General features: G+C 37.6%; 1 protein-coding gene across 13 annotated transcripts in view; it reads right to left on the bottom strand.

Annotated features, from left to right (window-relative positions):
* Positions 1 to 13,030, bottom strand: part of R3HDM1 (R3H domain containing 1) — a 129,684-nt gene that overhangs the window by 7,035 nt on the left and 109,619 nt on the right. For all 13 annotated transcript variants that reach the window (XM_086718465.1, XM_086718464.1, XM_086718466.1 and 10 more), the window contains 2 exons: positions 10,673 to 10,776; positions 8,243 to 8,415 (listed from right to left, as the gene is read on the bottom strand). In XM_086718465.1, coding sequence (XP_086574591.1) covers positions 8,243 to 8,415; positions 10,673 to 10,776 — 277 coding nt within the window. The remainder of the gene's footprint in view (positions 1 to 8,242; positions 8,416 to 10,672; positions 10,777 to 13,030) is intronic.

Below are 13,030 nucleotides of genomic sequence, written 5' to 3'. Positions count from 1 at the left end.
ATTCATCCCTAAAGAACAGTTACCAAAAATAATACAAAGAATTCTCGGATTTTCCATATTCTTATGTTTTTATATAAATCTCTCTCTGCATGTTTTTTAAACCTTTATCTCTTTCTCTGTATATACTGTTATTTTTTCCCAAACTATTTGAGAATGAGTTGTTCACGATACTTCATCCCAAAATAACTAATTTAGTGTCTTTTTCCTAAAAACAAGGATATTTTCTTACATAAATAGCCACAGTAGAATCATCAAATCTATATAAAAGTGATCCTATTCTGTAATATATGTAGTAGAGTGTTTAAGAACACTTGAAATAAAGAGGTTGCTAAGAAAAGCCCTTGGAAAAAAAAAAGAATTATCAAAATCAGGCAATTAATAAGACAGTAAGATTATGTAATCTATAGAGTTTATTCAAATTTCACCAATTGTCCTACTAACATAGTTTACAGAAAAAAAAAAAAAAAAGAAAGAAAAAAGAAAACATTTCCTCTTCTAGTCCAGAATCAAATGTTGCATTTAGTTGTCACGTCTCTTTCATCTTTTTAAATCTGGAGCAGAGCCTCAGTCTTTTTTCTCTTTCATGACTTTGACATTTTTGAAGATCAGTTTCTGATGGTCATTTTGAAGATCAGTTATTTTGTAAAATGTCCCTCAATTTGGCTTTGCCTGCTACTTCCTCATCCCCAAATTCACAAGATACATTTGGGGAAGGAGTACTAGGAAAGTGATGCTGTGTCCTTCTCAATGCATCATGTAAGAGGGAACCTGAGGTCCATGTGTTGACACAGTACTGGTGATGCTTACTTCCATCACTTGTAAGGTGGTGTCTGCCAGGTTTCTTCAATGTTAAATTACTATTTTTTCCTTTCTAGTTATAGTATTAGGGGGAAAGCATATTATCTGTAAACAGAATTTTACTACTTCCTCTCCCAATTTGGATGCCTTTTATATCTTTTTCTTGCCTAACAGCTCCAGGTAGAACTCCCAGTACAATGTTGGCTCATATCTACCCTTTAAAATCTACTGAGATTGAACTTTGGCCTTGGATATGGTCTATCCAAGAATATGTCCCATGTGCACAAGAAGAATGTATACACTGTTCACAAGTGACCAGATGTGTAGGTAGAATGCTCTTTGTATGTCTGTTAGATCTAGTTGTTTTTTTGTGTTTAAGTTCTCTATTTCCTTACTTAACTCTTGCCTGGTTGCTGTATCCATTATTGAGAGTGGAGTGTTAAAGTTTCCAACTATTACTTGATGGTCTGTTATCAGGTAAGTAATTATTAGGTTTATACAATCAGGTTTATAATTATTATATCTTCTTACTGTATTGAACTTTTGTATCTAGAAAATTTTTTGGATCTAAAGTCTTATTTTATCTAATATTAACATAACTACCCCTACCTACTCTCTTTTGCTTGCTATTTTCATGGACTGTATTTTTGCATCTAGTCACTTTCAATTCATTTGTGTCTTTGGACCTAAAGGGAGTCTCTTAGATCTCTTAGTTAGATCAAGTGTTTTTATCCATTCTGCCAATCTGTCTTTAGAGTTAAAATAACTGATAAAGAGGGACTTGCCAATGTCATTTTGCCATTTTCTATATGCCTTATAGCTTCCTTCTTACCCCTCATTTCCTGTATACTCCATTTAAAAAAAAAATTTTTTTTTAATGTTTATTTATTTTTGAGAGACAGAGTGAGACAGAGCATGAGCAGGGGAGGGCAGAGACAGAGGGAGACAGAGAATCGGAAGCAGGCTCCACTGAGCGTGTCTGCACAGAGCCTGACATGGGGCTCGAACCCACGAACCGTGAGATCATGACCTGAGCCAAAGTTGGACGCTTAACCAACTGAGTCACCCAGGCGCCCCCCGCATACTCTTTTTTTTTGTAGTTAGATGTTTAAATTTCTTTCTCATTTCCTTTTGTATATATTCCATAGCATTTTCCTTTGTGTTTACCTTAGGCATTACACCTAACATCCTAAAGTTATAACACTCTACTTTGAATTTGTATTAGCTTAACTTCAATTATATACAAAAACTCTGCTTCTTTATATCTCTGTCCCCACCTCTTTTGGTTGCTTATGACATAAAAGTACATCTTTATATACTGTGTGCCCCAAAACATAAAGTAGTAATTCCTTTTTTTTTCAATGTTTATTTATCTTTGGGAGAGAGAGAGAGAGAGAGAGCGCGCGTGCACAAGAGAGAGAGAGTGTGCACATGCATGCAAGCAGGAGAGGAGCAGAGAGAGGGAGATGTAGAATCTGAAGCAGGCTCCTGGCTCTGAACGGTCAGTACAGAGCCTGACACGGGGCTCAAACTGACAGACTGCAAGATCATGACCTGAGTCAAAGTCGGATGCTTAACTGACTGAGCCACCCAGGTGTCCCACTAGTAATTGTTTTAAGTGCATGAGACTCTTTTTTTTTTCTTTTTTTTAATTTATATATGAAATTTATTGTCAAATTGGTTTCCATACAACACCCAGTGCTCATCCCAAAAGGTGCCCTCCTCAATACCCATCACCCACCCTCTCCTCCCTCCCACCCCCCATCAACCCTTAGTTTGTTCTCAGTTCTCAACAGTCTCTTATGCTTTGGCTCTCTCCCACTCTAACCTCTTTTTTTTTTTTTTTTCCTTCCCCTCCCCCATGGGTTCCTGTTAAGTTTCTCAGGATCCACATAAGAGTGAAACCATATGGTATCTGTCTTTCTCTGTATGGCTTATTTCACTTAGCATCACACTCTCCAGTTCCATCCACGTTGCTACAAAAGGCCATATTTCATTTTTTCTCATTGCCACGTAGTATTCCATTGTGTATATAAACCACAATTTCTTTATCCATTCATGCATGAGACTCTTAAATGATATAGAAAACAAAATTTGGAGTTACAAATCAAAGCTAGAACACTACCTTTTAGATACTGTTTATAAAAAAATACTTAAGTGCATTCGTCTCTCAAATCACGTAGAAAGTAAAAAGTAGAGTTATGGACCACTGGCACAATACTACTAGCTTTTATAATTGCTCATGTATTTAACTTGAGAACTTTCTTTCTTTATATAGCTTTGTCTTGCTGTCCAATGTTCTTTCTACTTTACCCTGCAGGACTCTTTTGAGAATTTCTTGCAGGGCCCATCTCTGTTTTTTGTTTATCTGGGAATTTTAATTTCTACCTGACTTTTATTTTGTTTTTAAAATTCATTTATTTATTTATTTTGAGAGAGAGCTGAGTGAGCAAGATTGAGTGGGGGAGAGGCAGAGAGACAGAGGGAGAGAATCCCAAGCAGGCTATGAGCTGTCAGCACAGAGCCCATCGTGGGGCTCAGTGTCACTGACTGTGAGATCATGACCTGCGCCAAAGTCAAGTCGGCTGCTTAACTGACTGAGCCTCCCAGGAGCCCTCTACCTCACTTTTGAAAGGCAGTTTTTACCAGATACTGGATTCATTAACATTTTTTTTTTTTTCTTTTAGCACTTTGAATATATTGGCCAGCTGTCCTAGCCTCCAGTTTCTGATGAGAACTCTGGTGATAATCTTTTTGAGGATTCCTTGTATGTGACGAGTTGTGCCTTTCCTGCTGCTTTTAATACTCTGTCCTCTGAAAGACTGATTATATTGTGTCTCAGAGTGGGTATTTTGGAGTTCTTACCTAGAGTTCATCACAATGCTTGATGTTTATATTCATGTCTTTAATCAAATGTGGTAAGTTTTCAACCATTATTTCTTCAAATATTCTCTTTTCCCTCCATGACAACCACAATATGTTTGTTGGTCAACTTGATGGTGTATCACAGGTCCCTTAGGCTTTGTTCACTTTTCTTCATTCTGGTTTGTCTGTTCCTCAGACTTGACAATTTCCACTGTCCTTTCTTCAAGTTCTTAGATTCTTTCTTCTGCCTCCTCACATCTGCCACTGAATTCCTCCAGGGAACTTTCATTTCAGTTATATTTTCAGCTCTAGAATTTCTGGCGTTTTCTAGGTTTTCTATCTCTTTATTGATATTTCCATTTTGTTCATTGTTTTCTTGTCTTTCTCCAAATCTTCCTGCAGTTCTTTGAGCAGCCTGAAGACAGTTGTTTTAAGGCTTTTGTCTGGGAGATCTGCCATCAGGTCTTTTTTTTTTTTTTAAATTTTTATTTATTTTTTTATTAGGTTTATTTATTTTTGACAGAGACAGAGTGCGAACATAAGCTGGGGAGGGGCAGAGAGAGAGGTAGACACAGAATCCAAGCAGGCTCCAGGCTCCAAGCTGTCAGCACAGAGCCTGATGTGGGGCTTGAACTCACGAACCATGAGATCATGACCTGGGCTGAAGTTGGATGCTTAACTGACTGAGTCACCCAGGTGCCCCTTAAATTTCAAAAAAAAAAATTTTTTTTTAAATTATCTGTCATCAGGTCTTTTTCAAAGACAATTTATGTTGATTTTCTTCCTCTGAATGGGCAATACTGACCTGTTTCTCTGCATGCCTTGTGACTCTTTGTTGAAAACTGGACGTTTGAATCTGATAGTGTGGTAACTGGAAATCAGATTCAACCCCCTTCCCAGGGTTTATTGCGTTTTGTTGCTTTTATGGTTTTTGTTTGTTGACTGTTGCAGGCTGTCTTTGTGTCAAAGATCAGTCTGAGGTATAACCTTAAGGATTTCTCAGTGTTTGGCCTGTGCCTTTTCCTGGGCATGTACCCCATATATTCAGTTGCTTTTGAATGTCTTAGTCCTTACTGTTTGGCTCCCAAAAACGATTCAAAGAGAAAAACAAAAGGAGGAAAGACAGGGTACCAGCACTTTAAGTCCCCTAGAAGTGTCGGGGGAGAGATCTGCAGAATGTGGGAAGGTACAACAATGGTTATTGCCTCTTTGTCAGCACCTCTGTGATCAGAAGCAGAAACCCATGATCAGAATATAAATGCCTTGTATTTGGAGGACAGGGTCCTTTTTTGCCCACCCTGGCTCCTGTCAGCTGCTCTGGTAAAAAACATGCACAGTTGCCTCCTAGGGGTTGGGGGTAAAGATGGGTAGTTGCTACTGTGCTAAAAGCTGAAACTGACTGAAATTAAGTTCAATTTATCACCCAAGCTTTCCCCTGGCAGTTGCAAGCCTTCAATAGATTCTAAAGCAACAAAACTGTTACATCAGATTCTGCCAGTGTAATTATTTCTAGGTGGAGAGATGGACTCCTGATGCTTCCTACTCTGCCACTTTCCTAGAATCCTCTCTGCTCTAGTGATGATTCTTACTTCCTGATTTCCAGGTGGTCATTTTCTAATTCCATCATATTTACTAGTTCATATTTCACTGTAAAAAAAGAACTTCATTTTTCCTCCCATTTATTCATTTAAATCAGTATAACTCATGGATTTGTTCAACATTAAAATTTTTAAAAATTTGAGTATAGTTGGCAGTTTCAGGTGTATGCACCCAGTGATGCAACTTGTCTATACGTCATGCTATTCTCACCATAAGTATAGCTACCATCTGTCAGCATATGATGCTATTACAGTATCACTGACTATATTCCTTATGCTGTGACCTTGATCCCCATGAATTGTTCATTGCATAGGTGGAAACCTGTATCCCCCACTCTCTTTCATCTATTTTGTCCATTTCCCCATTTCCCTTCCCTCTGGCAACCATCAGTTTGTTCTTTGTATTTATAGGTCTGATTCTGCTTTTTGTTCATCATTTTTTTGTTTTTGTTTTTTAGATTCTACGTATGAATGAAATCATATGGTATTTGTCTTTCTCAGTCTGACTTATTTCACCTAGCATAATACCCTCTAGGTCCATCCATGTTGTTGCAAATGGTAAGATCTCATCCGTTTTTACGGTTGAGTATTATTTCATTATTTATACATACCACATTCTCCTTATCTTTCTTTCATCTATCAGTGTACACTTAGGTTGCTTCCATATCTTGGCTATTGTAAATAATGCTGCAATAAACATAGGGCCACTTAAATTTTGAGTTAGTGTTTTAATTTTCCTTGAATAAATATCCAGTACAATTACCGGATCACATGGTATTTCTATTTTTAATATTTCGAGGAAAGTCCATACTGTTTTCCACAGTGGCTGCACCAGTGTGCATTGTACCTATAGTGCACATGGGTTCTTTTTTCTCCACATTCTCACCAATACTTGCTATTTCTTGTCATTTGGTTTTAGCCATTCTGACAGGTGTAAAGGGATATCCCATTGTGGTTTTAATTTCCTTGATGAGTGATGTTGAGCATCTTTTCATTTGTTTGTTGGCTATCTGTATGTCTTCTTTGGAAAAATGCTATTTGAAGTCTTCTACCCGATTTTTAATTGGATTATTTTTGTCACTAAACTGCACTCCAAAAAGAGTTCTATGAATTGGTAGTACCACTGAAAATGAACAAGAGAGTTTGTAACTGGAAATCTCTGCCCATACTGCAAATTATGAGTCTTCCTAAATTTTCCTAATTACATAAATAAAAAATATTTTTGTATTCTCCTCTGATTAATGGTCATTGGGCATTTACAGTTTGTGAATTAGCCTATAAATGACCTTTGCCCTTTTTATTCTCCCATGATTTAATCATGTGCCTTGAAATATTTCAGTTTATCTTTAAAAATTTTTTGAATGTTCATTTTGAGAGAGAGAGCATGAGAGAGCATGCACATGGGAAGTGGCAGAGAGAGAGGGAGAGAGAGAATTCTGTAGAGTCTGAGAGAGAGGGTGTGTGCACATGGGAGAGGGGCAGAGAGAAAGAGAGAAAATCTTCCCTGTCAGCACAGAGCCTGACCAGGGACTCCATCTCACAAACCTTAAGATCATGACCTGAGCAGAAATCAAGAGCCAGACGATTAACTGACTGAGCCACCCAGGTGTCCCTAATCTACCCATTTTAAATTCCCCCATAAAGCTTTTCATAATGTTCTTGACATTTGCTGATGATTTTCTTTATGATCCATTATTTCAGTGAGATTTCAAAATGGTGATTTTTAAATTCTACTATTGCTTTTACATTTATTAACTGAATTTCTTCTACAATAAAGAGTGTTCCGGGGTGCCTGGGTGGCTCAGTTGGTTGAGTGTCTGACTTCAGCTCAGGTAATGATCTCACAGTTTGTGGGTTTGAGCCCCGTATCAGGCTCTGTGCTGACAGCTTAGAGCCTGGAGCTTGCTTCAGATTTTGTGTGTGTGTCTCTCTCTGCCCCTCTCCTGCTCACACTGTCTGTCTGTCTCTCTCTCTCTCAAAAATAAACAAAAAAATTTAAAAAAAAATTAGAGCATTCTGCACCTACCTTCTGATTACACTAACAGTTCAATGGAAAAGGTAGGAAAAGGACTTAACTTTCTTTACCAAATTTTATATCTAGTATATCTTCTGATTTTTAAAATTAAAACATTTTAAATATGCAAAAGTTGAAAAATAGTATATCCATATTGAAAGCAACAGCGTGGCTACACAGAATGTTCAAACTTCTTTACCCATTTGAGAGGATGTCATTTTCAAAGCAAAGCCTTGTAAGGTCAATCTTATGTGACTAAATTGTTTAAAGATTTTTCTTTTTTTTTTTTTTTTTTTAAATTTTTTTTTTTTTTTTTAACGTTTATTTATTTTTGAGACAGAGAGAGACAGAGCATGAACGGGGGAGGGGCAGAGAGAGAGGGAGACACAGAATCGGAAGCAGGCTCCAGGCTCTGAGCCATCAGCCCAGAGCCCGACGCGGGGCTCGAACTCACGGACCGCGAGATCGTGACCTGGCTGAAGTCGGACGCTTAACCGACTGCGCCACCCAGGCGCCCCTAAAGATTTTTATTTTCTTTATGTTTTGTTAATGTTTACTTATTTTTGAAAGAGCACAAATGGGGAAGGGGCACAGAAAGAGGAGGGCAGAGGATCCAAAGCAGGCTCTGTGCTGACAGTAGAGAGCCTAATGGGGGGCTCAAACTCATGAACTATGAGATCATGAGCTGAGCTGAAGTCTGACGCTCAACTGATTGAGCCACCCAGGCACCCCAAATGCCTTTTTTTTTTAGTTTATTTGAGAGTGTGTGCACGCACGTAGGTGAGCAGTGAATGGGCAGAGAGAGAGAATCCAAGCCGTGCAGAGTCTGACGCAAGGCTCGAACCCACAAACGTCGAGACCAGGACCTGAGTCGAAACCAAGAGTCAGACACTTAAATGACTGAGTCACCCAGGTGCCCCAAATGTTGAAAGTTTTAAAATTATAATAAACAAAAGAAGTATCTTACCTGAACAATATTGTCTACATTGCTAAATTCCACACACTTCTGTCCTCTCTGGTGATCACAGTAATATTTGTTTTGTTTCCACTGTGGGGGTGAGTGGGCCCGAGATTGTGGATTGTTTGGTACATTGAGCTGCATCATCACCATTCCTCCACCAGGGGGCGGAGGTGGCACAGCTGGAAATCAGAGTTGGGACACTGCAATCAGTAGACTGTACCAACTAGCTGGTAGCTTTAAACACTAAGAAAATGCCAATAATTTTACATTTCTGAGCAAAACTTTATTATCATATATACAAGTCATATTTAAGCCCTGGAACTTCATGCCACAAGTGTTGTGTGTTTAAAAAGGCATTAAAATGGGATTCTGTAGGCCTAAACATCTCAGTTATTCTAAAAATAACAGATCCACACTTAGGAAAGTCCAATTACCTACTACAGAACCTAGTAGAGTATAGCATAAATGAGATATCTATAAAAGTGACTGATTGCTAAAATGGATTAATTTTAAAACTGGCATTACTTTAAATACACAGAAAAGAAAAAGTTTGCCATGTGGGAATCAGAAAGCCCAATTTTTGTACTCTGAAATGCTTGACTCTGGGGAAGTTACTTAACTCTTTTATTATATGTTCTTATCTGAAAAAGGCAGCTAGGAAGACCTCCTTGGCTAACTTTAAAAAGCCATGATGATCACATGTATGTGTAAACAGTTAATTATACAGTAGAGATAAGCAGATTACTGTATGTCTCTTTGTTTGACTTATTTCTCTCGTGTACTAGTCTGCAGCACAGCTAGTATTAGGCATACACCCGTTCAGCGTAAGGTAAGGCAGGATTCTTATGCCCCCAGGACCACAACTTGCACTTCAGTAACCAAAATGGTAGTTTCCAGTTCCCCAGAAAGAGAACCAACCTGACTGGCTAAGCAAACTAGAGAGGGCTGACTGCTTAGGGACACCTCCAAGTTCTCCTCAACCACAGCAGCCCATCTTGGATGCACACTATTATTTATTTGATAACCATTTATGGTTTTCTCTCTTTCTCAGAGATTACATATGTTAAGAAATCATTATAATAAAAGATGGTGTCATGACAAAGGATAGTTTAAGACACTATAGAAGCAGAAAAAAGCAACAAACCGTGTTGTGAGTACTAGACAAGACTTTGTAGAAGATGTGATTTTTGAGACAAACTTTAAGGACAAGCAGGATTCTCGCAAACAGACAGTAGAGGGGCATTCCAAGCAAAGGGAGGAACTGATAAAAAAGTATCTTTGCCATGAAATAGTATGGTGCATTCTGGAAGCATAGTTTTGTATGACCTGAACATGTAAGTATAAATAGGAGGCTTACTTGGTAGGGAGTTTAGATGGAGAATCCATCCATGCACATTTCTGATTCAGAGGAATGACATAAAGGGACTTTTTGTTTCAGGAAAATATTTCTTTTTTTTAAAAAAAAATTTTTTTTAACGTTTATTTATTTTTGAGACAGAGAGAGACAGAGCATGAACGGGGGAGGGTCAGAGAGAGGGAGACACAGAATCTGAAACAGGCTCCAGGCTCTGAGCTGTCAGCACAGAGCCCGACGTGGGGCTCGAACTCACGGACCGTGAGATCATGACCTGAGCTGAAGTCGGCTGCTTAATCAACTGAGCCACCCAGGCGCCCCACAGGAAAATATTTCTTGAACAGTGCGTGTACGTGTGAGTGTGCATGTGTGTTGCTAAGTGTTGGGGAGGAGGTAAGTTGGGTGTGGGAGAAACATGAAATCAGCAACACACTGAAGAGATTGTTGCAAATAAGATGTGAAAAGAACTGATCGAGAATGGCAGCAGTGGGGAAGGAAAGAAGGACGGAAAGACGGTAGGAGATTTGAGGAAATGGTAACAGCATGAATGTGAAAAGAGGGAATAGAAGAGAGTTGATTACGACTTTGAAAACTAATCTGGTCCCTAGAGAGAAGGTGAGATAAAGAATGCAGGAAGAGGGAGAACTAGTAAATCTAAAGTGCCTTTGATACAACAGGGTAGGGATGTCCAGTAGGCAGTTGGCTATATGGCCTCTTCTAAGCCAAAATAAGATGTGGGAGTTGCTGGCAAAAAAGCAGTTGTTGAACCCTAGGAGATGGGTGAATCACCTAGGAAGAGTATCAAGAGTAAGGAGACAATTCCAGAGAACACCAATATTTATGAGGCAGGGAAGGAAGGAGAATCTGAAGAAGACAAACAGGCCAGCAATGTCGTAGTAGTAACACTAGAAAAGGAAGAAGGGGATGGAAACCATTAACTCTGAGTTTGCATGGCATCCTAATATTTTGGGTACATCACAGCACAGAAGTTGGAAATCCTGTTCTAGAAATGCCTCAGGAACTTAATTTAATTATTTCTCAGATGGACAAATCATTACCTTTTCTTTCAATTATATTCATACCTGCACACTGGTGGCTTTGAAGCTGCTGGGAATTGCATGGTGAAGTAGTTCGAGGAAACTGTACTTGTTCTGATCCTGGATGTTGCAAGTAACCTACTGATGAACTACGGGGGAAAAATTGAACAAACACAAAAACACAGCACAGTGAGATGGAGATGGCTGTAAAGATTCTTTGAATGGAACAATCCTATACATTTATTTAAGTTTTTTTTTTTTTTCCCCCTCAAATTGGTTAGGGGTAAAAGTGTAATCTACTTCTATTCTCTATGAATCATAAACAAGTACTTTTTGGATAAAAAAATCTCTTTATGTTTATGAAAATAATACTGATTTTTTTTTAAAACCACTCCAAATTTCAATGCTCTTATTCTTTTACAACTTATTCTAAATATGATTTTTTTGTTCAAATAATTATTTAAAAAAGAAGAAAAATAACTTTTACAAAATGAAAAAGTAATTTATTTGGATCTCCCTAAGCTGTATTTTAGAAAAGAGAATATGCAGTTTGACAATTATGAGACTCAGAAAAAAAATGTTTTATTGCTCAAAATATGTACTAAGAATAAAGGAAATAGTAAAGTATAATTCTGACATATTCTAACATAAATACTGATTAAAAATAGAGGCTGTTGATATAAAACTATTCAGTTATTGCTGCAATTCTCAAGTTAATTTTTGAGACTCAAACTAATATGGGATTTGTCACAAAATGTCTTTAAAGTTTTCTGTTTGGCAAATTCTTTCAGGAAAATAATTTCAAATTGTAAAGTGATACTATTAGTTCTTTCTGAGAATTCTCAAGTAATCAGAATCATTTTTGTTTTTTAAAGTAATCTCTACACCCAATGTGGGGCTCAAATTCATGACTCGATATCAAGAGTTGTATGCTCTGAGTTTGCCCACTGACTGAGCCAGCTAGGTGCCCCCCACGTAATCAGAATCTTAATTTATATATAAAACCCTATTAGTTACCAGGCTTTTTAAATCACTCAATAAACTTTCCTTAGAGAGTATAATTTCTTAATCTAGCTTTACCAAGTTTTTGCATTAAAAATATGTTAGATCCAACTACTGAATTATAAAGAGTATAGGTAGACGTGTTAAACACCATGATGACACAATCAGTAAAATCCAGACTATGGGACATTCAGAAAGACAAATGTGTAAAAACATAATATTTGTGGGTAGTTAGAATTATAATTACCAACTAGATATTTGATACAATTAAGAAGTTAACTATTAAAAATCCAAAAAAATTTTTTTAAACTTTACTTATTTGAGAGAGAGAGAGAGAGAAAGAGTGAGTGAGTGAGCGAGCAGGGGAGGGGCAGAGAAAGAGGGAGAATCTCAAGCAGGCTCCATGTGGGGCTTGAACTCACGAACCATGAGATCATGACCTGAGCCGAAATCAAGAGTCAGACCCTTAACTGACTGAGCTGCTCAAGCACCTCCTTAACTATTAAGATTTTTAATGTGAATCCGTATTGTAGTTCTGTGGGTTAAAAAAAAAATCTTTTAGGGATTCCTATACTGAAATAATCATGAATGAAATGGTATAATACCTGAATTTACTTCAAAATCATAAGGGAAAAAGAGGAAGTAGAGCTTTAGATGAAAATAGGTGAGTACTATAGAAGTTATGGGTACATGGGGTTCAGTGCACTTTATATTTATATGCATTTAAAATTTTCTGTAAGAAAAAGTTAAAAATGATTCTCTAATTCTCCAATTACTAAAAATGCATAAAAGTTTTTTTTTTTTTTTTTTTTTTTTTTTTAGTGGCAGTAACTCATTGTGGTTCACAAAAAGGGAAAAAGAAAGGGATATAAAGAGAGGATTTCACAAAAGGTGATTCTGGACCATATGACAAAATGTAAAAAACAGTACTTCCTGAAACTGATGTTAACTATGATTGGGATGCATTATATGAGTATTAGCTAAGCTGTGGAAGTAACACAGCTTAAGACATGGTTTGTAAACATGCTGCTACTGGGAGAATAGAAAGTTTCACCAAAAGGTGGAAAGATTTTTTATATTCTGTTCTAATTGGGATAAATATTCTCTTGGGCTGTGCAGTATCCTTCACCCTGATCTTGTTCACTAAGCACCTTAATGGCTTACCCAAGTTCTGAGGCACATGAATGACAAGAAGCCACCCAGAACAGGGATGAGAATATTCAAGTCAAGGAGATGAGCAATACATCCCATACTACCAAACCACAGATTGCCATTCTGTGGGCACTATAGTGCCACTATAGTGGGTCCTTAGGTAAATGAATTATTAAAGTGAGTTCCAAGACTAATCTCCCCCAAAAGACATGAAGATACTTCAAGGGACAAAGACTGGGCAATGAGTAG

Source organism: Puma concolor, chromosome C1, assembly GCF_028749965.1.
Source record: "Puma concolor isolate L17-30 chromosome C1, mPumCon1.1.hap2, whole genome shotgun sequence".
NCBI classification, from domain to species: Eukaryota; Metazoa; Chordata; class Mammalia; order Carnivora; family Felidae; genus Puma; species Puma concolor.
This window is presented reverse-complemented; position numbering and strand designations above follow the sequence as displayed.